At 48.7% G+C, this 27310-nt stretch overlaps 1 protein-coding gene across 1 annotated transcript in view; it reads right to left on the bottom strand.

Annotated features, from left to right (window-relative positions):
• Positions 1-981: 981 nt before the first annotated feature.
• The window catches only part of LOC119963844 (BCL2/adenovirus E1B 19 kDa protein-interacting protein 3-like), a 55997-nt gene continuing 29668 nt past the window's right edge, over positions 982-27310 (bottom strand). Inside the window, exons 2-6 of the mRNA XM_038793192.1 lie at positions 25009-25171; positions 11382-11466; positions 9745-9851; positions 7837-7986; positions 982-1043 (exon numbers count right to left, since the gene is read on the bottom strand). Coding sequence (XP_038649120.1) covers positions 995-1043; positions 7837-7986; positions 9745-9851; positions 11382-11466; positions 25009-25171 — 554 coding nt within the window. The 3' untranslated portion in view covers positions 982-994. The remainder of the gene's footprint in view (positions 1044-7836; positions 7987-9744; positions 9852-11381; positions 11467-25008; positions 25172-27310) is intronic.

Genomic DNA, 27310 nt, shown 5'->3' with positions numbered 1-27310 from the left:
CATCCCCATCATTCTTGCAAACATTTATACGAAAACGCTCTTTTATCTGGCTCAGATTGAATTCTATGATCATATTCCCTGGCTTTCTTGAACTTTAAAAAAAAAGCATAATTAATCAGTTTCCTGGCCCCCACAACTAACGTTTTGGAGTGACGAACGATAGTGAAAGTGAAGCCATTGTCATGATGGAAGTGGAGATATCTCACCAAGGGGCAGCAGGGTAGCATGGTGGTTAGCATAAATGCTTCACAGCTCCAGGGTCCCAGGTTCGATTCCCGGCTGGGTCACTGTCTGTGTGGAGTCTGCACGTCCTCCCCCTGTGTGCGTGGGTTTCCTCCGGGTGCTCCGGTTTCCTCCCACAGTCCAAAGATGTGTGGGTTAGGTGGATTGGCCATGCTAAATTGCCTGTAGTGTCCTAATAAAAGTAAGGTTAAGGGGGGGGTTGTTGGGTTACGGGTATAGGGTGGATACGTGGGTTTGAGTAGGGTGATCATGGCTCGGCACAACATTGAGGGCCGAAGGGCCTGTTCTGTGCTGTAATGTTCTATGTTCTATGATATTTTCAGTCCTTGGAGCATTTAATACTCTGGGTTTAGGAAAATGTGCTTCCTGGGACTTCGAGAGGGATATGCTGAGGAGCCTGTGGTCAGCAGGCCACTGGGAGCTCCACGTCCGTGGTGCGTGCTGAATCGATGAGTTTTGACTACAAGGAGATGCTGCAGGAGAATGGAAGCATCGCTGGAGTGTAAGGTCAATAACCCCTGCTGACAAAGCTAACTTATATACAGTGAGGATAGTTACAGGCGGAAGGACAAAGCAGATGTTTCAACAGGGAGACAGAGGAACAGGGAGCAAGGTAACGGTAAAAACACAAAGTCTCTGCAGCTTTTAAACGGGCTTCAGATGCCCTCCCACATGAGTGAAGAATGAAGAAATCGGGTGTCCATCTCTGCAGTTCATCAGCTTTAAGCAGTTTTTTCCCCTGGTAGGATATTTACAAGGTACTTGCAGGTGATGCAGCCAGCTTTTTCCCAATGTATATTCTAAAGTGAGAAATAGAGAAATACAGATCAGATTCAAATAGTGTTTGATGACGTGGGGGAAGGGGGGGGGGGGGGGAGAACAGGAGACGCGTAGTTTATGACAAACAAATGACGACAACGTTCAATTCATCCCTTCCCACCCCCCACCCCTCACTCCCGCACCCAAGAAGATAGAATTTTTTAACATCTCACTCGACAGTGCAGCAGGCAGACAGCACCGCGTTGGAGTGCCAGGCCAGATTAAAGATCGAGCTCCCTGAAGTGACGGTTCAATTCCCGTACCAGCCTCCCCGAACAGTCGCCGGAATGTGGCGACTAGGGGCTTTTCACAGTAACTTCATTTAAAGCCTACTTGTGACAATAAGCGATTTTCATTTTTCATATGGTGTGTGCCAGTGATACGTGTAGTATGGTGCGTTAAACTGCTATAATCTGATAATTAAGGTAATCCCTGGAATGAAGGTTTTTATTTTAATTGAGGAATAGCAGAGCAGGTTGGGCCTGGGTTTCATAGAATCCCTGCAGTGCAGAATGAGGATATTCGGCCCATCAGGTCTGCACTGACCCTCTGAAAGAGCATCCGACCTAGGCCCAAACCTTCGCCCTATCGTAAACCCATCTGACCTGCACATCTTTGGACACTAAGGGGCAATTAATCATTGCCAATCAACCAAACCTGCACATCTTTGGACTGTGGGAGGAAACAAGAGCAATCGGAAGAAACCCACGGAGGTACGGGGTGAGCGTACAAACTCCACAGACAGTGACCCAAGGCCGGAATTGAACCCGGTTCCCTGGCGCTGTGAGATTGTAGTGCTAACCACTCAGCCACCGATCATTGCAGCTCAGAAGATTGAGGGGTGATTTTTTTTAAATTGAAAGTACCCAATTCATTTTTTTTCCCAATTTAGGGGCAATTTAGCGTGGCCAATCCACCTACACTGTACATCTCTGGGTTATGGGGGCGTGGCCCACCCGGACACGGGGAGAATGTGCAAACTCCACACGGACAGTGACCTGGGGCCGGGATCGAACCCGAGTCCTCGGCGCCGTGAGGCAACAGTGCTAACCACTGAGCCACCATGCCACCCTCGGATGAGAGGTGAGCTTATTGAACCCTATACATTTCAGAGAGGGAATGACAGGGTGGATGCCGAGACGGCGTTTTCTCTCCGAGATAAGGGTTTTAAAGATAAGGGTCTCCCCATTTATTATGGAAACGATGACCCTCAAAGGGTCATTAGTGTGTGGAGTTCTCTTTCCCGGGAAGCAACGTAGGCTGGGGGATTGAATATATTCAAGGCTGCTCTGGATAGATTTTTGATTGACAAGGTAATTAAGAGCTACGGAAGGACAGGACAGTGGAGTTAATGTCATAATCAAAGCAGAAGCAGGCTCGATGGGCCAAATAGTTGACTCCTGCATCTTATCTTCTTACAACTAATGATCATTTATTTCTCATTGCTCTTTGCGGGATCTTGCTTGGTACAATTTGGCTGCCATATTTCCTACATTGCAATAGATCAGAAGTGCTTCCTCCATGACAAAGCGCTGTGGGACACCCTGATCTCATTAAGCGTGCTATACAAATGCAAATCCATCCCAGAGCACGCCTGACCAGTTAGAGATGCAGAGATTAAATCGTATCTTTGCAATTTAACCACGCTCAACAGAAAATCCTGGATATCATCAAAATCCTAGAATCACACAGCAGAAATAGTTAAAAGATTTAACCAGTGTTCAAATCCACAAAAGGTATTGGTAGATTAAATAAGGAAAAACTGCTTTCAGCTGAAAGGGGAGTTTATAACCAGATGACATCGATAAAGGGAAGAGAACTAGAGATATTATGAGGAGATCATTTTTGGAGATTTGTTGCAAAATGGTATGCACTGCATGAAAGCAGATTCAATAGTAACTTTCAAAAGGAAATTGGATAATACATAATTGCAAATGATGGAGAAAGGGCAGGAGAACAAGATTATTTTGATCACTCCTTCAAAGAGCTGGTCGCCACATTGTAGGAAGGATGTGATTGCACTGGAGGGATTGCAGAGGATGGGATGGAACATTTAAGTTATGAAGAGAGGTTGGATAGGCTTGGGTTACGTTTACTGGAGCAGAGAAGACTGAGGGGGCGACCTGATCGAGGTGTACAAGATTATGAGGGACATGGAGAGGTTGGATAGGGAGCTGCTGTTCCCCTCAGTTCAAGGATCAGTCACGAGGGGACACAAGTTCAAGGTGAGGGGCAAGAGGCTCAGGGGGGGGGGGATGTAAGCAAAAACTTTTTTTACCCAGAGGGTGGTGACAGTCTGGAATGCACTGTCTGGGAGGGTGGTAGAGGCAGGTTACCTCACGTCCTTTAAAAAGTACCTGGATGAGCACTTGGCCCATCTTAACATTCAAGGCTATGGGCCAAGTGCTGGTAAATGTGATTAGGTAGTAGTGCAGACCCGATGTGCCGAAGGGCCTCTGCTGCACTGCATTGTTTTGTGATTCTGTGACCAGGACTAAGCACACTGATCTCCTTCTTTGTATCATTCTGTCAGAGGATACAGCAGGATTTAGATCGTTTGGAGACTTGGGCGGAGAGATGACAGATGGAGTTTAATCCGGACAAATGTGAGGTAATGTATTTTGGACCTTCTATATTACTAGACCTTCTAATGCAGGGAGGGAATATACAGTGAATGGTAGAACCCTCCAGAGTATTGAAAGTCAGAGAGATCTAGGTGTACAGGTCCACAGGTCACTGAAAGGGGCAACACAGGTGGAGAATGTAGTCAAGAAGGCATACCGCATGCTTGCCTTCATTGGCCGGGGAATTGAGTACAAGAATTGGCAAGTCATGTTGCAGCTGTATAGAACCTTAGTTAGGCCACATTTGGAATATAGTGTTCAATTCCGGTCGCCACACTACCAGAAGGATGTGGAGGCTTTAGAGAGGGTGCAGGAGAGATTTACCAGGATGTTGCCTGGTATGGAGGGCATTAGCTATGGGGAGAGGTTGAATAAACTTGGCTTGTTCTCACTGGAACGACGGAGGTTGAGGGGCGACCTGATAGAGGTCTACAAAATTATGAGGAGCATAGACGGAGTGGATAGGCAGAGGCTTTTTCCCAGGGTAGAGTGGTCAATTACTCGGGGGCATAGGTTTAAGATGCGAGGGGCAAGGTTTAGAGGAGATGTACGAGGCAAGTTTTTTTACACAGAGGGTAGTGAGTGCCTGGAACTTGCTGCTGGAGGAGGTGGGATGATAGTGACATTTCAGGGGCATCTTGACAAATACATGAATAGGATGGGAATAGAGGGATACGGACCCATGAAGTGTAGAAGATTTTAGTTTAGATGGGCAGCATGGTCGGCACAGGCTTGGAGGGCTGAAGGGCCTGTTCCTGTGCTGTACTTTTCTATGTTCTTTGTTCTATTCGCTGGCTCAATGTCCACCTCTCGTAATGTCTTAGTGCAGTAGGCTGTGGCAATGGATTTTAAAAAAGGAGATGCAACTAGAGAGAGAGAGGAGAGCAAGAGAAAAAGATAAAACAGGAAAGGTACAAGTGAAGAGAAGAGGGACTACACTGTCAAAGAATAGGAAAGGAAACCAAACTGGAAAGAGGTTGTTCGACTTAATCTAACTCAGTCATGAGGTAATGTTTGCTTTAGTTGTTCATGTGATGCGACCATTACTGGCAAGATGTTGTCAGCATTTACTGCCACTCCCCATTGCCCTATTACCAGCAATACCCACGTTCTATGAACAAATGTTTAAAAATCATCTCATGACACTAAGCCATGTGTAGATGATTCAACAGCTCATTATAAGACAGGAGTAAGGAAGCATTCAGATAGATGCAACAGAAAATGTAAAGTATTAACTTAATTCTATTAAATAGAGCAAATTATAATATCCTCATCATGTCCTCAGCATCTCCAAAGAAGTGACTGCTTATTGAAGCAAAGCTAATTCGACAGCTAATTTAGGCAAATCTCCGCTAAAACAAGTTTTATTGATGATGGGTCAGTCTGTGTTTTGGAGTTTGACAGCAGGGGGAATATTAGTTGAGAGATCAGAGGATCAGTACAATGGGGATTTCAGCTTTCACTTGAGCATACAAATAGAGGCCTTGATTTAACATCACATCTGGTACAAGCCATTTATAATTGTCGCATTTTTAAGATAAAGAAAAGCCCATCGCCGATGAGAGATTGAAACCCAATTCCTTCCTCCTCATGTTTTTCCTCAGCACCACTCTTCAGAGCCACCCTCATATTTCTGAAACCCCACTTGTACTGTCTGCTTCGAGAACCTCCTCTGGTAGCTTATTCAACAACATTAGTGTCTATTATCCAGCGACAACATTCATCTCAAGTCTTAACTTACTACTGAATCGATTGCACAGTGGACAAGTTAATACATTGCAATTTTGTAAAAAATACCTTCATCATCTTGGGCAGTGCGATGGCAAGTCATCGCAGCTTCAGGGACCCGGGTTCAATTGCAGCCTCAGGTAACTGCCTGTGTGGAGTTAGCACTTTCTCCCTGTGTCTGCATGGGTTTCTTCCGGGTGCTCCGGTTTCTTCCCACAGTCCAAAGATACGCAGGTTAGGTGGATTGGCCATGCTAAATTTTGCTTTAGTGTCCAAAGGGTTAGGTCAGTTTACTGGGTTACGGGGGATAGGGTGGAGGTGTGGGCTTAAGTAGGGTGCTCTTTCAAGGGCCGGTGTCGACTGAATGGGCCAAATGGCCTCCTTCTGCACTGTAAATTCTGTGATCTTGGAAGTACCCATCAGAGCACCTCCAAGTCCCTATTCTGAAGAAAACTCAGAATTTAGATGGTCAAGTATATTCTGTGTCAACTTAGCCTCACTCTAATATGCAGATTCCCGAGATACCTGTGGCTTTGGGATTCAATCCCTTCGCCTCAGAGACCTCGGGCGAGCACCGTTCAGCATTAGAACATAGAACATTACAGCGCAGTAGGGGCCCTTCGGCCCTCGATGTTGCGCCGACCCGTGAAACCATCTGAAGCCTATCTGACCTACACTATTCCATTTTCATCCATATGTCTATCCAGTGACCACTTAAATGCCCTTAAATTTGGCGAGTCTACTACTGTTGCAGGCAGGGCGTTCCACACCCCTACTACTCTCTGAGTAAAGAAACTGCCTCTGACATCTGTCCTATATCTATCACCCCTCAATTTAAAGCTATGTCCCCTCGTGTTGGTCATCACCATCCGAGGAAAAAGACTCTCACTGTCCACCCTATCTAACCCTCTGACTATCTTATATGTCTCTATTAAGTCACCTCTCAGCCTTCTCCTCTCTAAAGAAAACAACCTCAAGTCCCTGAGCCTTTCCTCGTAAAACCTTCCCTCCATACCAGGCAACATCCTAGTAAATCTCCTCTGAACCCTTTCCAAAGCTTCCACATCCTTCCTGTAATGTGGTGACCAGAACTGCACGCAGTACTCCAGGTGCGGCCGCACCAGAGTTTTGTACAGCTGCAGCATGACCTCGTGGCTCCGAAACTCAATCCCCCTGCTTATAAAGGCTAGCACACCATATGCCTTCTTAACAGCCCTATTAACCTGGGTGGCAACTTTCAGGGATTTATGTACCTGAATGCCGAGGTCCCTCTGTTCATCTACACTACCAAGAATCTTGCCATTAGCCCAGTACTCTGCATTCCTGTTACTCCTTCCAAAGTGAACCACCTCACACTTTTCCGCATTGAACTCCATCTGCCACCTCTCAGCCCAGCTCTGCAGCTTATCTATGTCCCTCTGTAACCTATAACATCCTTCAGCACTATCCACAACTCCACCGACCTTCGTGTCATCTGCAAATTTACTAACCCTTCCTTCTACACCCTCTTCCAGGTCATTGATAAAAATGACAAACAGCAGTGGCCCCAAAACAGATCCTTGCGGTACACCACTAGTAACTGAACTCCAGGATGAACATTTGCCATCAACCACCACCCTCTGTCTTCTTTCAGCTAGCCAATTACTGATCCAAACCGCTAAATCACCTTCGACCAGACAGAACGGCACTCGTGGGAGTCTCCCAGAGGATTGGAGGTCCCCAGCTGTATGCCCTTTGGGCAAAATGGTGCCTTGGCACTGCTGGTGCCACCTGGGTACCCAAGCAATGCCAGCCTGGCAGTGCCAAGGTGCCTGGATGACACTGGCTTGGGCATTGCCAGGGTGCCATGTTCACACTGCCAATGTGCCACACTGGCATTTTTGTGTGCGTGCGATCGGGCCGGGGTTGCCCGGCGTAGGTGTCGGGGAGGGGGCGGGGGTGAATGAGGGAGCCTGGGACCCTCCAATATTAAGTTGGGGCCGGGGGGAGGATCGGGGATTGTTTCGGGAGCCTCGGAGATCTCTCACCATAAAGGGGATTTCCGGCGAGCGGAAACTGTACAAAACAGGACCATGTGTGGCCTTAGCCGCGCGTTCTCCATTCAGACCCCTTATTCAACACAAATCGCATTGAATAGCCATGTGTTTCTCTGTGCTGTGACTGCCAAGTAACATGGGGCTAAGCGCACTCGCTAGCAAATTTTGTTCCCTTTTAGGAGAATCGCACCCGTGTGACAGGTAGTTGGGACTAATAATAGTGGTTCTGTTTTTGGCGGCAATTTAATTGAATGATTACAGGGAAGCATTCTGTGAAACTACCATGACAACTGGTGTGCAAGGTATTAATCATAGACATACCCAACTCATAGCGGGAACAGGTAAGTCACCATGACGACAATGTGCAACACAAATCAAGGACTTACCCAATTCCCAGCATGAACAGGTGAGTTATCAGGAGAGAGGGAATGAGGAACACGACAAACTCGGAACTGAAGATTCCTCCTTTCTTCATCACGCCCGTCTTCCGTACACTCAGACTTGAACAATATTTTGGATGTTTGAAGATAAATTCCCTGGCAAAAGAAAAATCATTTCTCACTTCCATCCAGTCAAAGTTACATTGATTCACATGTGTTGAGATTTTGGATAAAGTGCTCAGTAGATTCGTCCTGCGTTAGGTGACTTCAGCCAAAGTCACAGTGAAGATTTCTTTCACTGTCTCTAGGCTTGAGAAAGGATGACAGGATGTTCAGGACTCTCGGCCATAATTGTTGTCCTGTGTCTTCCCTGACCATAAGACATAGGAGCAGAATTAGGCCACTTGGCCCATTGAGTTTGCTCCGTCATTCAATCATGGCTGATATTTTCGCATCCCCATTCTCCTGCCTTCTCCCCATAACCCCTGATCCCCCTACTAATCAAGAACCTATCTATCTCTGTCTTAAAGACACTCAGTGAATTGGCCTCCACAGCCTTCTGCGGCAAAGAGTTCCACAGATTCACCACCCTCTGGCTGAAGAAATTCCTCCTCATCTCTGTTTTAAAGGATCGACCCTTTAATCTGAGATGGTGTCCTCTGGTTCTAGTTTTTCCGACAAGTGGAAAAATCCTCTCCATGTCCACTCTATCCGGGCCTTGCAGCATCCTGTACGTTTCAATAAGATCCCCTCTCATCCTTCTGAACTCCAACGAGTACAGACCCAGAATCCTCAAACGTTCCTCATACGTCAAGTTCTTCATTCCAGGGTTCAATCTTGTGAACCTACTCTGGACTCTTTCCAAGGCCAGCACATCCTTCCTTAGTTATGAGGCCCAAAACTGCTCACAATACTCCAAATAGGCTCTGACCGGAGCCTTCTACAGCCTCAGAAGTACCTCCCTGGTCTTGTATTCTACCCCTCTTGACATGAATGCTAACATTGCATTTGCCTTCTTAACTGTCGACTGAACCTGCACATTAACCTTAAGAGAATCGTGAACAAGGACTCCCAAGTCCCTTTGTGCTTCTGCTTTCCGAAGTATTTCCCCATTTAGAAAATAGTCTATGCCTAGATTCCTCCTTCCAAAGTGCATAACCTCACGCTTTTCCACATTGTATTTCATTTGCCACTTCATTACCCATTTCATTGACCAGATGCAAATAGATGTCGAGCGAGGACACTGATGGATACTTATCGTGTTAGTCATACAGTCTCGGCCCAAATGGGAATGAGCTTTTGGTGTCCAAAAGGCCGACTCCACTTGCTACGTCAGAGTGATAACATGGCTGCTGAGAACTGTTTCCACTGGCTGGGGAATCGAGAACAATCTCAGAATAAGAGGTAGGCCATTTCGGACTAAGCTGAGGAGAACTTAATTTGGAATTCATTACCCCAGAGAGTTGTAGATGCTCAATTGTTAAGTAGATTGAAGACAGACAGCGATAGATTTCAAGATACTAAGGGGACAAAGGTGCAGAGTGATAACACGGGAAGGTGATGTTGAGATAGAAGATCTGGCTGGCAAGGCGGGGCAAGCTCAAAGGGCCAAATGGTTTACTGCAGCATCTATTTCTTATGTCACTAACCATCAGACCAGAGTCACAAAATGACGAGGCCAAGGATCTTGGCTTTCCTGACCTTCCCTGAAGGACATTTGCAAACCAGTTGAGTTCATAGGACAACTTCATGCTCATTTCTGTTCCGAAGCTGGCCAACAGGTCACCAAGCTTATTGAATTCAGGCTCACAAATTGTTACGGTGGGATCTGACTTCAGGGCCTTCAGGTTGTACCACAGCCACAAGGTTACCATGTCTAATGAACATAAATAAGAGTACAGAATTGCAACTCACTTTGGGGGCACATTTTCTGGTCGACTGGACCAATACCAGATCCACTCCGCATTATTCCTTAGTAATTTCTCAATCTCTCCGCTCCTCTCCTGGTTCTCTTCATCAGACTGTGGGAACAAGGGATTAAAAGGATTAATCATCCCAGGAAGCACCCAACCCCACACCAAAGCATTCCCAATTAAAATACGATCACATGAGTAAGACCCTGGAGATCTCCCAAATGGGAGGTATCCATTCCCACGGTAAGTGCCAGAAAAAAAAGACGTAAACAGCTACTCAGGAATAATTAGGAAAAAAAAATGCAGATCTCACATATTTCGAGATGATTTTGGCAGCCAAATTTGTCCACCTTCAGAGGAAGGACATGGAAAAAGAATGGGAGCAAATGTAAGGAACGAGGAATGCAAAGAGGGAAGAAGTAAAGGAATAACAGAAGCAAAACCTGAGGCGATATAAAGTAAATAAAAACAAAATGAAGGAAAATGTTTCCATCAGACCACAGCCCTACTGGTAATACTCGAAAGCTAGGTTGAGAATACTTGACAGTGGTTGCCACTTCGATCTAGTACACTCCAAAAATAACCTTTCACAATTTCCCAGCCAAGTTCTCGAAACTCCCCGCATGAAGGTGGCAACGCAGGTGGATAGAGTGGTCAAGAAGGCATACAGCATGCTTGCCTTCATCGGACTGGGTATTGAGTACAAGAGTCGGCAGGTCATGTTACAGTTGTATAGGACTTTGGTTAGGCCACATTTGGAATACTGCGTGCAGTTCTGGTCGCCACATTACCAGAAGGATGTGGATGCCTTGGAGAGGGTGCAGAGGAGGTTCACCAGGATGTTACCTGGTATGGAGGGTGCTAGCTATGAAGGTAAGGTTGAGTAGATTAGGATTGTTTTCATTGGAAAGACGGAGGTTGAGGGGGGACTTGATTGAGGTCTACAAAATTATGAGAGGTATGGACATGGTGGATAGCAACAAGCTTTTTCCAAGAGTGGGGGTGTCAATTACAAGGGGATCACGATTTCAAGGTGAGAGGGGGAAAGTTTAAGGGAGATGTGCGTGGAAAGTTTTTTACACAGAGGGTGGTGGGTGTCTGGAACGCTTTGCCAGCGGAGGTGGTAGAGGCGGGCACGATAGCATCATTTAAGATATATCTGTCCAGATACATGAACGGGCGGGGAACAGAAGGAAGTAGATGCTTGGAAAATAGCCGACAGGTTTAGATAAAGGATCTGGATCGGCGCAGGCTGGGAGGGCCGAAGGGCCTGTTCCTGTGCTGTAATTCTTTTTGTTGATTCGATTTCAGCTTGGCTCATAGAATCAGAATTCAGTTAACAAACCTGGACACAGGCTAGCAAGTGTTAAACCTTGGGGAGGATCTCCTCCACCATTCATGTTGTATTGAAATGCATTCATTGTCCACTGGTTGAGCACCCCTGACTTTCCCATTCGGACCAAGACTGCTGTTTCCCAATCTCTGACCAGTACTGACCTTCCTCCGGGAGAAATGGAGTCCAGAAGTGGGAGCACCGGCAGGATACAGAAACGTTACTAATTTAGTGGTACTCTAATATGACGGGGGCGCCAGTCAAAGAAGGTCCCACATCCCTCCCCCCGTCAAGTCCGTACCTACCTGAGTACTGTTGCTATCTGCAATGCTTCCAGTTTCAAACTCAACAGGAACGTGAGGCATCTGGGGGCTCATCAGTAAGGGAGGGCTGTAAAACAGGATAAACAACACTCTGTAACAAGGGACTGATTCGGGGTTCCCCTGCTGCAGGGTTCACACATCTTCCAACCAGCCAGGCTCAGAACAACACATGCCGTTGTCATGGCCAACCCTTCTATCCTCACCAGGTGGTATGTTTGGGACACACAACCGTCTTCTCATCCTTAACCCCTGATAACCAGGCAAAATGATCTTTCTAGTCTTCAAATTACAGGATAAAAGAGTTAGATGATGTGAGTATTATCATGGACTAGTTTTAAAAAATTATTTCATGGGAACACAGGCAAGGCCAGCATTTGTTGCCCATCCCTAATTGCCCTTGATCCAAGTGGTGTGCTTGGCCATTTCAGAGGGCAACCACATTGCTGTGGATCTAGAGTCACATGTCGAACAGACCCAGTGAAGATGGCAGATTTCCTTCTCTCAAGTCCACGAGTGACGTCAGGTTGCAATAACCAATGACAGCTCCAATACCGAGACTAGCTTTCAATTCTAAATTATTTTTTTTAAATTTAGAGTACCCAATTCATTTTTTCCAGTTAAGGGGCAATTTAGCGTGGCCAATCCACCTGCCCTGCACATCTTTGGGTTGTGGGGGCGAAACCCACGCTAACATGGGGAGAATGTGCAAACTCCACACGGACAGTGACCCAAAGCCAGGATCGAACTTGGGACCTCGGCGCCGTGGGGCAGCAATGCTAACCACTGTGCCACCATGCTGCCCCTCAATTCCAAATTCTTATTAAATTAATTGAATTTAAATTCCACCAGCTGCCGAGGTAGGATTTGAACCCATATCCCCAGGGTATTAGCTCAAGCCTCTGGATTACTAATCGAATGAGATTACCACTATGCCACCATCTATGTGCAAGACTAAAAGGTGAACTAATTATGTTTAAGATGACTGCAGGGGTAGACGGAGAGAAACAATTTTTTCTAGAGTGAGAGGGCATGACTTTAAATTACAGCTACACAGTCAGGTGTATTTCAGACTGGGTCACCCAACTATCAATATCACTCCAGGTGAAGAAGAGGCAAGGGTAAGGTATGACCGGGTCTTCAAGATTAAAAAAGGGGATAGACACAGATGTTTCCACCAGCCGAAAAACCAGACGTGGTGACTGTAAATGCCAGACGGTCATTAATAAATCCATTGGGGATTTCAGGGGAAAGGTCTTTACCAAGAGGAGAAAATGTGGAACTTGCTACCACAGCCAATGGTCAAGACGTATACAGATTTAGGTCAGGGGAAACTAGATAAAGACATGAAGAAAAAGGGAATAGAAGGACATGCTGATAGAGCTGGAAGAAGAGGGGTGGGCATAAGATCATGTAGAGAATAAAGATCAGTGCAGGCAAGTTGGGTTGAATAATCTGATTCTGACCTATAAATTCGGTGTGCAGTGTTAATGAAGCAACCAGTTTCACCTTATCTGAAGCCATGCAGGAGTTTCTGGATGTTAAGTTAATTCAAACTCTCAGTAAACCTAGTTTCTCCCACAAGGTTTCTCCCTTAAGAGCTTCATACTGACAAAAGCTGCCTTGCAATAAATCAAAAGTCACGCAGCACAGCAGGAGGCAGTTGTGTCTTCCCTGGCTCTTTGAAAAAGCTATTCAGTTAGTTTCACTTTTCTTGCTCCTCCGCCATCATTATTATTTTCAAGTATAGTCCACTGTTAAAGCTAAGATGGTGCAGGTGGTGGGTGCGGGGGAAGGAGCAGGTGATTGAAAATGAGAGAAAACTTTGAGGTCAGGATTGCAGCCATCTCTGGACAATCCCCAACAAGGTGAGGTTATATTTTATAGAATCCGTAGAATCAGTGCAGAAGGAGGCCATTTGGCCCAGCGTGTCTGCACCTACCCTCCGAAAGAGCAACCCATCCATGCCTCCTCCTCCACACTATCCCGTAACCCCACCTAACCTGCACATCTTTGGACTGTGGGAGGAAACCGGAGCACCCGGAGGAAACTCGCGCAGACACTGGGAGAACATGCAGACTCCACCCAGACAGGCATCCCAAGGCCAGAATTGAACTCGGGTATCTGGCGCTGGGAGGCAATAGTACTGACCACTGTGCCACCATCTTCCTTTAAGAACTCCAGACTCCGTGGTCACTGCCCCTTTAATAGGCAGCAGCCATGCAGAATTCAATCACTCGCCAATTTGATGAAATCAGCAACTGTGAGGTTTTGGCTCTGTGGGAAGGCAGAATGTCATGACATAATTCCCCTTTTCACAAAAGGGTGGAGAGGTAAGCCACGGGACAAGCCAGGGCTTGGTCTGAATAGGGAGCACACTGTCAAACCGTGTAGCAATCATTTGGGCTGCTTTTGTTGGGACTTTGCCAGTGTTTATCGAGCCATGAATCCTCCGCATTTTCTTCTTCATTCACCCATTCAGAATGGGTTCCGACATTTGAGAAGAGCCGACACAGGTAGTTTTCAGCTTCTCCCTCCCACCCCTGCCACCCCCCTCCGCGGACTTTTCTACTCCACTTACTGCTCCTCAGGAAGCATTTATCAGGAGTTAAATCAAGACATGTGGCATAAACATGGCTTTTATTCTTTTGAGGGTAGAAGATTAAAGGTTGATGTAATCAAGGTATTTTTAAAATGATAAAAGATTTCAATGAGGTAGGTAATGAGAAACTGTTGACTGGTGGACCGAGTCCAAAATAAAGGCTTAAAGTTAGAGCTGGGCCAAACTCTGGAGTGAAATCAGGAAACACTTATTCAGAAAATGGGAATGGTAATGTGGAACTATCCCCAACAAAAGGCTGTGGGGCACTGGGAGACAAGTGGCTCGTGCAAGCTTGAAATCAATTGCTTTTTTGATAAGTACAGCTATCAAGGGACATAGGTCGAAGCAAGTTATGAAGAGAGATTTTTATCTTGTAAATCAATGGGTTGATTTAACGGAGGTTAACAACCGATTAATAAGGGGATCAGGGGTTATGAAGAGAAGGCAGGAGAATGGGGATGAGGAAAATTTGGATTGGATTGGATTGGATTTGTTTATTGTCACGTGTACCGAGGTACAGTGAAAAGTATTTTTCTGCGAGAAGCTCAACAGATCATTAAGTACATGGGAAGAAAAGGGAATAAAAGAAAATACATAATAGGGCAACACAAGATATACGATGTAACTACATAAGCATTGGCATCGGATGAAGCACAGGGTGTAGTGTTGATGAGGTCAGTCCATAAGAGGGTCATTTAGGAGTCTGGTGACAGTGGGAAGAAGCTGTTTTTGAGTCTGTTCGTGCGTGTTCTCAGACTTCTGTATCTCCTGGAAGAAGTTGGAAGAGTGAGTAAGCTGGTTGGGAGGGATCTTTGATTATGCTGCCCGCTTTCCCCAGGCAGAGGGAGGTGTAGATGGAGCCAATGGATGGGAGGCAGGTTTGTGTGATGGACTGGGCGGTGTTCACGACTCTGTAGTTTCTTGTGGTCCTGGGCCGAGCAGTTGCCATACCAGGCTGTGATGCAGCCCGATAGGATGCTTTCTATGGTGCATCTGTAAAAGTTGGTAAGGGTTAATGTGGACATGCCAAATTTCCTTAGTTTCCTGAGGAAGTACAGGCGCTGTTGTGCTTTCTTGGCGGTCAACGTGGGTGGACCAGGAAAGATTTTTGAAGATGTGCACCCAATTATCCAATTAAGGGACAATTTAGTGTGGCCAATCCACCTAGCCTGCACATCTTTGGGTTGTGGGGGCGAAACCCACGCAGACATGGGGAGAACGTGCAAACTCCACATGGACAGTGACCCAGGGCCAGGATTCGAGCCCAGGTTCTCAGTGACGCAGTCCCAGTGCTAACCACTGCGCCGCATGTCACCCGAAGGTAATATAATCTTAAATCGACGAGAAGTTAGGAAGTACACCTTCACATGAAGGATGTTAATAGTGTGGAACTTTCTCTGACACCGGAGGTCGATACATTTTTGGTAGCCTAGGAATAAAGATATTGAGGACTTCCGGTTGCGGCTATGCGGAGCTAAGCCGCATGTTCGGCAGCTCCCGCTATTTAAGGACTTTTGGGCCGATTTGAGGGCCCCAAACGGCGCTGTTTCGACGAATCCCGGTGGGGGAAGGTGTCTAGAGGAGCATTCCCCATAATTTATGGTGCTCACCCGGAGTGGGGCAAAGGAAAAAGCTGCAGCAGCTCCCTAAGAAAAGCGGGGGAAGAAAGACAAAATGGCGGCCGGCGGAACACCCGTGGACTGGTGGAAGTGGGCGCAGGAGCAGCAGGCCTCTCTTCTGTGCTGTTTTGCGGAGCTGAAGGCTGAGCTGCTGGACTCCCTGAATGCGACTACCAACAAGCTGCTTGGAACCCAGGCGGCCCAGGAGGCGTCCATTCGGGAGTTGCAGCAGCAGGCCGCTGAGAGGGAGGAGGCCGTGGTCCTCGTGGGGAAAGTGGAGCTGCACGAGGCACTTCACAAAAAGTGGCAAGACCGCTTGGAGGAGCTGGACGTTCGCATGAGGCGAAAGAATTTGAGGATCCTGGGCCTGGCGGAGGGGCTGGAGGGGTCGGACCTCCCGGCGTATGTGACCACAATGTTGAGCTCGTTGATGGGAGCGGTGTCCTTCCATTTGCCCCTGGAGCTTGAGGGAGCTCACAGAGTGCTGGCCAGGAGGCCTAAGGCAAATGAGCCCCCGAGGGCGGTGCTGGTGCGGTTCCATCGATTTAGTGACCGGGAGTGTGTGCTGCGCTGGGCCAAGAAAGAGAGGAGCAGCAAGTGGGAGAATTCGGTAGTGCGAATCTACCAGGACTGGAGTGCGGAGGTGGCAAAGCGGTGGGCCGGGTTCAACCGGACGAAGGCGGTTCTGCATGCCAAGCAGGTCAGATTTGGAATGCTGCAGCCTGCGTGCCTGTGGGTGACATACTAGGACCGGCAACACTACTTCGAGCCCCTGGAGGAGGCTTGGGTCTTTGTACAGGCGGAGAAGCTGGACTCGAACTAGGGCCTGGGGACACACTATTGCCGTTGCTGTATTCGCTGTTGCTGTTCTTTAACTTTGACATGTGTGTTTTTTATGCTGGTTTTCTTATTGCTCTGTTTCCGGGTGGGCCTGTTTGTTGGGTATGGGTGTGGGGTATGTGGGGAATGTTGGGGGTTTGTATTTTATATGTTCTCTTCTGTACGGGGCTGGGGGTTGGGGTGAAACTGGATTTTGGGGAGCTGCGTCAGAAGGGTGGGGTGTGGCAGTGTGAAAGCGCGGGCTTTCCTCTGGTTTCCCGCGCTGCGGGGCAGGGGGGGCGGAGCTGGCGGTGGGGGCGTGGCCTCTACTGGTTTTCTTTCCCGCGCTGAAGCGGTGCCAAGGAGGTGTGGCAAGAGGGGGCTGACCCCATGCCGGGAGGGGATGGGTTTTGGCGGGAGCTGCCGGGGTCAGCTGAAGTCAGCTGACTCACGGAAGTACCATGGAGGGTGCATCGCGGCTGGGAGGGGTCCTAGCCTTGGGGGGGGGTCGGGGGGGGGGATACCGGGTTGCTGCTGGAATGGCCAGGAAGGAGCTGGTGTGGGTCGGGGTGGTAGAGGAGAGGCGTTATCGCCATGGGGAACGGGTCAGGCGGGGCGAGCTGGCCTGGGGCGAGCAGTCGATAAGCTATGGCTAGCCGGCAGGGGAGGGGGGCGGGTTGCCCTCTGATCTGGCTGATTACCTGGAACGTGAGGGGACTGAATGGGCCGGTTAAGAGAACTAGGGTATTTTCTCATCTGAAGGGGTTGAAGGCGGACGTGGCTATGCTCCAGGAGATCCACTTGAAGGTGCAGGTTCGTCTAAGGATGGGGTGGGTGGGGCAGGTTTTTCACTCAGGATTGGATGCGAAGAACCGGGGGGGTGGCGATTCTGGTGGGGAAGAGGGTGGCGTTCGACGCGGCTAAGGTGGTGTCGGACAAGGAGGGCAGATATATTATGGTGAAGGGTAGGCTGCAGGGAGAGAAGATAGTGCTGGTTAATGTGTATGCCCCGAATTGGGATGATGCTGGCTTCATGAGGCGCTTGTTGGGCTGCATTCCGGACCTGGAGGCAGGGGGCCTGATCATGGGGGGAGACTTTAACACAGTGCTGGATCCACCAGTGGACCAGTCCAGTTCAAGGACGGGTAGGAGGCTGCCGGCGGCCAAAGTGCTGAGGGGATTCATGGACCAGATGGGAGGGGTGGATCCCTGGAGGTTTGGGAGGCCGAGAGCGCGAGAGTATTCCTTTTTCTCTCATGTCCATAGGGTTTATTCACGAATAGATGTTTTCGTCCTGAGCAGGGGATTGATCTTGAGGGTGCAGGATGCCGAGTATTTGGCCATAGCGATTTCAGACCATGCTCCGCACTGGGTTGATCTGGAGATGGGGGAGGCGCGGGACCAGCGCCCGCTCTGGCGCCTGGATGTGGGGATGCTGGCTGATGAGGTGTGTAGGAGGGTCCGGAGAAGTATTGAGGGGTATATTGATACCAACGACACCGGGGAGGTCCGGGTGGGGATGGTCTGGGAGGCTCTGAAAGCAGTGATCCGGGGGGAGCTGATCTCCATCCGGGCCCACAGGGAAAGGAGGGAGAGGAAGGAGAGTGAGAGACTGGTGGGGGAGCTCCTGGATGTGGACAGGAGATACGCGGAGGCACCGGAGGAGGGGTTGCTGGGGGAACGGCGTAGTTTGCAGGCCAAATTTGACTTGTTGACCACCAGAAAGGCGGAGACACAGTGGAGGAGGGCGCAGGGCGCGGTATATGAGTATGGGGAGAAGGCGAGCAGGATGTTGCCACATCAGCTCCGTAGGCGAGATGCTGCTAGGGAAATTGGTGGAGTGACGGATGGGGGTGGGAATGTAGTGCAGAAGGGGACAGAAGTAAACGGGGTCTTTAGGGACTTCTACGAGGAACTGTACCGGTCCGAACCTCCGATGGGGAGAGGGGGGATGGAGAGCTTCATGAACAGGCTATGTTTCCCAAGGGTTCAGGAGGAGCTGGTAGAGGGGCTGGGGGCGCCGATAGAGTTGGAGGAGCTAGTCAGGGGGATTGGACAAATGCAGTCAGGTAAGGCCCCGGGGCCGGACGGGTTCCCGGTGGAATTTTATAAGAAGTATGCGGATCTGGTGGGCCCCCTGTTGGTGCGAGCCTTCAATGAGGTATGGGAGGGGGGGGCTTTGCCCCCGACGATGTCTCGGGCACTGATCTCTCTGATCCTAAAGCGGGATAAGGACCCCTTGCAGTGTGGATCATACAGGCCTATCTCGCTCCTCAATGTTGACGCCAAGTTGCTGGCGAAGATCCTGGCCACCAGGATAGAGGATTGTGTGCCTGGGGTGATACACAAAGATCAGACAGGATTTGTCAAGGGACGGCAGCTCAACATGAATGTGCGGAGACTGCTAAATGTTATCATGATGCCGGCAGTGGAGGGGGAGGCGGAGATAGTGGTGGCGCTGGATGCGGAGAAAGCGTTTGATAGAGTTGAGTGGGGGTACCTGTGGGAGGTGCTGGAGCGGTTCGGATTTGGGGAGGGATTCATCAAATGGGTGAGGCTGCTCTACGTGGCTCCGATGGCGAGTGTAGTTACAAATGGAAGGAGATCGGAGTACTTTAGGCTCTACCGTGGGACCAGGCAGGGGTGCCCCCTGTCCCCCTTGCTCTTTGCACTGGCGATTGAACCTCTGGCTATGGTGTTGAGGGAGTCAGGGAGATGGAGGGGCCTGGTGCGGGGTGGGGAGGAACATCGGGTATCGCTGTATGCGGACGACCTGCTGTTGTATGTGGCGGACCCAGAAGGGGGAATGCCGGGGGTGATGGAGCTGTTGGCGGAATTTGGGGGCTTCTCGGGCTATAAGTTAAATGTAGGCAAGAGCGAGGTATTTGTAGTACACCCGGGAGATCAGGAGGAGGGAATTGGGAAGCTCCCGTTTAAGAGGGCAGTGAAGAGTTTCAGATATCTGGGGGTGCAGGTGGCCAGGAGTTGGGGGACTCTCCATAAGCTTAATTTTACCAGGCTGGTGGAGCAGATGGAGGAGGAATTTAAAAGGTGGGACATGGTGCCGCTATCGTTGGCGGGTAGAGTGCAGTCCGTCAAAATGACGGTTCTCCCGAGGTTCTTGTTCCTCTTCCAGTGCTTGCCCATCTTTATCCCTAGGGCCTTTTTTAGAAAGGTGACCAGCAGCATCATGAGCTTTGTTTGGGTGCATGGGACCCCGAGGGTGAAGAGGGTCTTCTTGGAGCGGGGTAGAGATGGGGGGGGCTGGCGTTACCCAATCTCTCGGGGTACTACTGGGCAGCCAATGTGTCGATGGTGCGCAAGTGGGTGATGGAGGGGGAGGGGCAGCATGGAAGCGAATGGAGAGGGCGTCCTGTGGAGATACAAGCAGATTTTGGAAAGGTGCAGAAGTCACAGGGTAGTAGTCATGGGTGACTTCAACTTCCCAAACATTGAGTGGAAACTCTTTAGATCAAATAGTTTGGATGGGGTAGTGTTTGTGCAGTGTGTCCAGGAAGCTTTTCTAACACAGTATGTAGATTGTCCGACCAGAGGGGAGGCCATATTGGATTTAGTACTTGGTAATGAACCAGGGCAGGCGATAGATTTGTTAGTGGGGGAGCATTTTGGAGATAGTGACCACAATTCTGTGACTTTCACTTTAGTTATGGAGAGGGATAGGTGCGTGCAACAGGGCAAGGTTTATAATTGGGGGAAGGGTAAATACAATGCTGTCAGACAAGAATTGAAGTGTAGAAGTTGGGAACATAGGCTGTCAGAGAAGGACACAAGTGAAATGTGGAACTTGTTCAAGGAATAGGTACTGCGTGTCTTTAATATGTATGTCCCTGTCAGGCAGGGAAGAGATGGTCAAGTGAGGGAACCATGGTTGACAAGAGAGGTTGAATGTCTTGTTAAGAGGAAGAAGGAGACTTATGTAAGGCTGAAGAAACAAGGTTCAGACAGGGCGCTGGAGGGATACAAGATAGCCAGGAGGGAACTGAAGAAAGGGATTAGGAGAGCTAAGAGAGGGCATGAAAAATCTTTGGCAGGTAGGATCAAGGAAAACCCCAAGGCCTTTTACACATATGTGAGAAATATGAGAATGACTAGAGCGAGGGTAGGTCCGATCAAGGACAGTAGCGGGAGATTGTGTATTGAGTCTGAAGAAATAGGAGAGGTCTTGAACAAGTATTTTTCTTAAGTATTTACAAATGAGAGGGGCCATATTGTTGGAGAGGACAGTGTGAAACAGACTGATAAACTCGAGGAGATACTTATCAGGAAGGAAGATGTGTTGCGCGTTTTGAAAAACTTGAGGATAGACAAGTCCCCCGGGCCTGACGGGATATATCCAAGGATTCTATGGGAAGCAAGAAATGAAATTGCAGAGCCGTTGGCAATGATCTTTTCATCCTCGCTGTCAACAGGGGTGGTACCAGAGGATTGGAGAGTGGCGAATGTCGTGCCCCTGTTCAAAAAAGGGAATAGGGATAACCCTGGGAATTACAGGCCAGTTAGTCTTACTTCGGTGGTAGGCAAAGTAATGGAAAGGGTACTGAGGGATAGGATTTCTGAGCATCTGGAAAGGAACTGCTTGATTAGGGATAGTCAGCACAGATTTGTGAGGGGTAGGTCTTGCCTGACAAGTCTTATTGACTTCTTTGAGGAGGTGACCAAGCATGTGGATGAAGGTAAAGCAGTGGATGTGGTGTACACGGATTTTAGTAAGGCATTTGATAAGGTTCCCCATTGTAGGCTTGTGCAGAAAGTAAGGAGGCATGGGATAGTGGGGAATTTGGCCAGTTGGATAACAAACTGGCTAACCGATAGAAGACAGAGAGTGGTGGTGGATGGCAAATATTCAGCTTGGAGCCCAGTTATCAGTGGTGTACCGCAGGGATCAGTTCTGGGTCCTCTGCTGTTTGTGATTTTCATTAACGACTTGGATGAGGGAGTTGAAGGGTGGGTCAGTAAATTTGCAGATGATACGAAGATTGGTGGAGTTGTGTATAGTGAGGAGGGCTGTTGCCGGCTTCAAAGAGACATAGATAGAATGCAGAGCTGGGCTGAGAAGTGGCAGATGGAGTTTAACCCTGACAAGTGTGAGGTTGTCCATTTTGGAAGGACAAATATGAATGCGGAATACAGGGTTAACGGTAGGGTTCTTGGCAATGTGGAGGAGCAAAGAGATCTTGGGGTCTATGTTCATAGATCTTTGAAAGTTGCCACTCAAGTGGATAGAGCTGTGAAGAAGGCCTATGGTGTGCTCGCGTTCATTAGCAGAGGGATTGAATTTAAGAGCCGTGAGGTGATGATGCAGCTGTACAAAACCTTGGTCAGGCCACATTTGGAGTACTGTGTGCAGTTCTGGTCGCCTCATTTTAGGAAGGATGTGGAAGCTTTGGAAAAGGTGCAAAGGAGATTTACCAGGATGTTGCCTGGAATGGAGAGTAGGTCATATGAGGAACGGTTGAGGGTGCTAGGCCTTTTCTCATTAGAACGGAGAAGGATGAGGGGCGACTTGATAGAGGTTTATAAGATGATTAGGGGAATAGATAGAGTAGACAGTCAGAGACTTTTTCCCCGGGTGGAACACACCATTACAAGAGGACATAAATTTAAGATAAATGGTGGAAGATATAGAGGGGATGTCAGAGGTAGATTCTTTACCCAGAGAGTAGTGGGGGCATGGAATGCACTGCCTGTGGAAGTAGTTGAGTCGGAAACGTTAGGGACCTTCAAGCGGCTATTGGATAGTTACATGGATTAGGGTAGAATAATGGAGTGTAGGTTAACTTCTTAAGGGCAGCATGGTAGCATTGTGGATAGCACAATTGCTTCACAGCTCCAGGGTCCCAAGTTCGATTTCGACTTGGGTCATTGTCTGTGTGGAGTCTGCACATCCTCCCCGTCACTGCGTGGGTTTCCTCCGGGTACTCCGGTTTCCTCCCACAGTCCAAAGATGTGCAGGTTGGGTGGATTGGCCATGAAAAATTGTCCTAAATTCTTTGATTAACCTAGGACAAAAGTTTGGTGCAACATCGTGGGCCGAAGGGCGTGTTCTGTGCTGTATTTCTCTATACAAGCCTGGGGGCCCTGGTAACGGCGCCGTGGCCGCTCCCTCCCACAAGGTATACCACGAGTCCGGCGGTGGCGGCTACCCTCAAGATTTGGGGGCAGTGGAGGCGACATAGGGGAGAAGTGGGGGGCTCGATGGAGGCTCCATTAAGGGGGAACCATAGGTTCGTCCCGGGGAACATTGATGGGGGATTTCAGGGTTGGCACAGAGCGGGCATCAGACAGCTGAGGGACCTGTTTATTGATGGGAGGTTTGCGGGCCTGGGGGAGTTGGAGAAGAAATTTGGGCTCCCCCCGGGAAACATGTTCAGGTATCTGCAGGTAAAGGCATTTGCTAGGCGGCAGGTGGAGAGATTCCCTTCGCTTCCTGCGAAGGGGGTGAGTGACAGGGTGCTTTCGGGGGTCTGGGTCGGAGAGGGGAAGATATCTGATATCTACAAGGTTATGCAGGAGGTGGAGGAGGCGTCAGTAGAGGAGCTGAAAACTAAGTGGGAGGGGGAACTGGGGAAACAGATCGAAGACGGGACATGGGCTGATGCCCTGGAGAAGGTTAATTCTTCCTCCTCGTGTGCGCAGCTTAGCCTCATCCAATTCAAGGTGCTACACCGGGCCCACATGACCGGGATGAGGATGAGTAGGTTCTTTGGGGGTGAAGACAGGTGTGTCAGGTGATCGGGGAGTCCAGCGAACCATGGCCATATGTTCTGGGTATGCCCGGCACTGGAGGAGTTCTGGAAGGGGGTGGCGAGGACGGTGTCGAGGGTGGTAGGATCCAGGGTCAAGCCAGGCTGGGGACTCGCGGTTTTTGGGGTTGGGGTGGAGCCGGGAGTTCAGGAGGCGAAAGAGGCTGGTGTTCTGGCCTTTGCGTCCCTAGTAGCCCGGCGAAGGATTTTGCTACAATGGAAGGATGCGAGGCCCCCAAGCGTGGAGACCTGGATCAATGACATGGCGGGTTTTATTAAGCTAGAGACGGTCAAATTCGCCCTAAGAGGATCGGTACAAGGGTTCTTTAGGCGGTGGCAACCTTTCCTCGACTTTCTGGCTCAACGATAGGGTACTGGGACAGTAGCAGCAGCAACCCGGGGGGGAGGGGGGGAAGGGGGAGGGAAAAGGTGGGGGGGGGACGATGACTATGTTTGTTTATTTAATTTAAATTTATTTTTAAGTTCTCTTGTTGGGGTTGGGGGGGGTGGGGGGGGGGGGGATATGATACATGTATTGATACGGTCTGGGGGGTGTTTCAGTTGTTATGGGTTATTTTGTTGCATTCTATTGTTTGTTGTTATATTTTATATTTTCTGTAAAAAATTCCAATAAAAATTATTTTTTTTTAAAAATTAATAAAGATATTGGAGTCAGGTGCGTATACAAGCTAAGATACATCCATCTTTTACCATCCATCTTTCCCATCAACATCAGACTTTATAAATCATGATTTCTTATCAGTTGTCCAAGAAATTCCAACCGTCCCCTCTCGGCAGGGTTCTCCTGGTCTCAGATTTTACGAGCATTGGGAGTGTGACTTCTCCAACATATTGTCATTGTTCACCTAAACAACCACAACTCTGCAAACTCAATTCTTTTCTTCTTTCCTTCATTTCAGTGCTCACACCCTCGTGTCAAAATCAATGCGATGTGGCAAACCAGGATGCTCACCTTTGTTTTCATGACGAGGCTGATTTTTTAGTTCATCGGACTCTTTTTGTTTTATCATTTTTAAAAAATGCATCTTTGGTCATTCCAATCTTTCGACTCGTTTCGTGGTCACGCTTTCCGTCCTATAGTAATATATTTCCAAGGCTGAGGGGTCGGTTAGCTCAGTTGACTGCACGGCTGGCCTGTGATGCGGGGCTTCACCAACAACACGGGTTCAATTCCCGTACCGGCTGAGGTTAGCATGAAGGCCCGCCTTCTCAACCTTGACCCTCGCCTGAGGTGTGGCGACCCTCAGGTTAAATCACCATCAGTTAGCTCTCTCTGTCAAAGGGGAAAGCAGCCTATCGCCGTCAGAGACTATAGCGACTTTCATTCATTTCCTCGGTAACAACATTTGTCCACCTGTTTGGCCTTGTCGTTCTTCACTGCGATCTCACATTCTGGTCTGACCTTTTTGGACACTATCAAACATTTTTTTTCTTACAATTTATGCTCAGTTCTATCTACCCAAACACTACTCTAACTAAACCCTTTTGCAATGTTTCTTTTGCGATTGATAGAATTTTATTAACCAAATATATTAAGCAAAGGAACAAATATGGATATATGAAATTAGGCCACAAATCATCCATGATCACACCGAATGGTGGAACAGTCTTGGGGGTTTGGGAAATGTAGCCTCCTCCTGTTCCACTATAAAGTTTTATATTAACTTGCAATGATTTTGGACCCAGACCTTTCGGAGAAACACGACAATGCACAGTTAGCGCTGAAACAATGCCACTCACGAGCCGAGCGGGTCAGGGAACACAATGGAAAGCATGGCCAAGATCACCTGTCGCAGTGGGAGCTGCCTCGTGAACTGTTCTTTCCTGATTCGTGCTGTGCGTCCAGAAGGATTTTCTCCATGTCTCCGTTGTGGATGGAGCACGAGGAGGGCACGTGCTCCAGCGCCCGTGGGCTGCTGTGTTGACTGTAATCCAGCTCCACCCATGAACCTGACAGAAAGAAAAGGGGACATAATGAAAGGAGCCACCTCAGAACAAAAAAACCGCCAATGAATCCACCAGCGTAAAACATGTGACAGACTGTCTTGGAACGGTCACAGGACTGGGGGTGGTGGGGTTGCAATTGACTCAGATACAGCCCTCGAAACTAGTCCTCTCCAAATTCCCATCCCTTCTCCTCTTCCCCCTAACATCTGAATTTCATCCCATTGGAATGTGGAATTTTTGGACTGGGATGTTGGAATGATTAAAAAGGTTTAGGCTTCATGCACTGAGATGTATGTTTCAGTGGTGACGACAAAAGCACATTATTGGCTGTAAAGTGCTACAAGGTCAATAAAGGTTAAATCATTGTGAAAATGTGAGGGACCTGGACTAAGAGGTACAGAGAACAGCTCGGGTGTTAGATTGCTGGGGAAGGGATATCATTTCAACTCCCTCACACTGTCACTCAGTAACCCCTCTCCCCCAGCACCCTGTTACTGGCCGCTTCTCTACTGATGTGAATCCAGCTCCCTCAGACACACGCAAGTTACATTGCGCTACACAAGTGCCATCATTCCTTGACATTCACTGGCATTATCATCGTTGAATCCCCCAGTCAACATCCTGGGGGTTAACATTGATCAGAAACTGAACTGGACTAGCCACATTAGTATTGTGGCTACCATGGAAGGTCAAAGGCTACGAATCCTATCACGAGCAATTCACCTCGTGACCCCTCCCCCCCCCTTCCCCCGCCTCCCAACTCGCCACCCACCCAAAGCCTGTCCACCATCTACAAGGAACAAGTCAGGAATGTAATGGAATACTCTCCACTTGCCTGGATGAGTGTGATGTGTTAGGCAGGCAGGGTCGACGTGGACTGCACTTGATGCAGTGTTGCGAAAGACAGACCTCCAACGCTTGATAAGATGCAACACGATTTTATTTAACGTCTTAACTACTATACATGTTCATCAACTGTGGGTTGACACTATGCTGACTTGACTGGAGACCTGATACTAGCCTGACCAGACTTACTAGCTACCGCATGGTGTTTGCACTGGTTAGCTCACGAACTCTGACTGTCTCAGTGGCTGGGTCCAGAGTGAGCGGGAAACCTAGTGTCCTCTGGCTTTATAGTGGTAGTGTCCTGTCTGGTGATTGGCTGCACTGTTCTGTGTGCTTACTGGTCATCCTGTGTGTCAATCACTGGCTGTCTGCACTCCATTATGTACATAGATGTATATTATGACAGAGTGCAGCTCCAACAATACTCAAGAAGCTCGATACTATCCAGGACAAAGCAGCCCGATTGATTGCTCCCTCTTCCACAAACATTCAAACCCTCCACCAGTGACAAACAGTGGCAGCAGTGTGTCCCATCTATAAGATCCACTGCAGTAACTCACCAAGGTTCCTCAGACAGTACCTTCCAAACCCATGACCACTGCCATCTAGAAGGACAAGAACAGCAGACGCCTGGGAATCCCATCGCCTGGAAGTTCCGCTCCAAGTCACTCACCACCCGACTTGAAAATATATCGCCATCCCTTCACTGTCGCTGGGGCAACATCCTGGAATTCCCTCCCTAACAGCACAGTGGGTGTACCTACATGTCAAGAACTGTAGTGGTTCAAGAAGGCAGCTCACCATCATCTTCTGAAGAGCAACTGGGGATGGGCAATAAATGCTGGCCGATCCAGCGACGCCCACATCCCGTAAATTCATTTTTTTAAAACACTCACCCAGTAACCCCTCTCCCTCAGCACCCTGTGTTGCTGAATGTATCTCTACTGATGTTAATCCAGCTCCCTCACACTATCACTCAGTAACCCCTCTCCCTCAGCACCCTGTGTTGCTGACTGTATCTCTACTGATGTTAATCCAGCTCCCTCACACTGTCACTCAGTAACCCCTCTCCCCCAGCAGCACCCTGTGTTGCTGACTGTATCTCTACTGATGATAATCCAGCTCCCTCACACTGTCACTCAGTAACCCCTCTCCCCAGCACCCTGTGTTACTGACTGTATCTCTACTGATGATAATCCAGCTCCCTCACACTGTCACTCAGTAACCCCTCTCCCCAGCACCCTGTGTTACTGACTGTATCTGTACTGATGTTAATCCAGCTCCCTCACACTGTCA

This window comes from Scyliorhinus canicula, chromosome 3 (genome assembly GCF_902713615.1).
Source record: "Scyliorhinus canicula chromosome 3, sScyCan1.1, whole genome shotgun sequence".
Lineage (NCBI taxonomy): Eukaryota > Metazoa > Chordata > Chondrichthyes > Carcharhiniformes > Scyliorhinidae > Scyliorhinus > Scyliorhinus canicula.
This window is presented reverse-complemented; position numbering and strand designations above follow the sequence as displayed.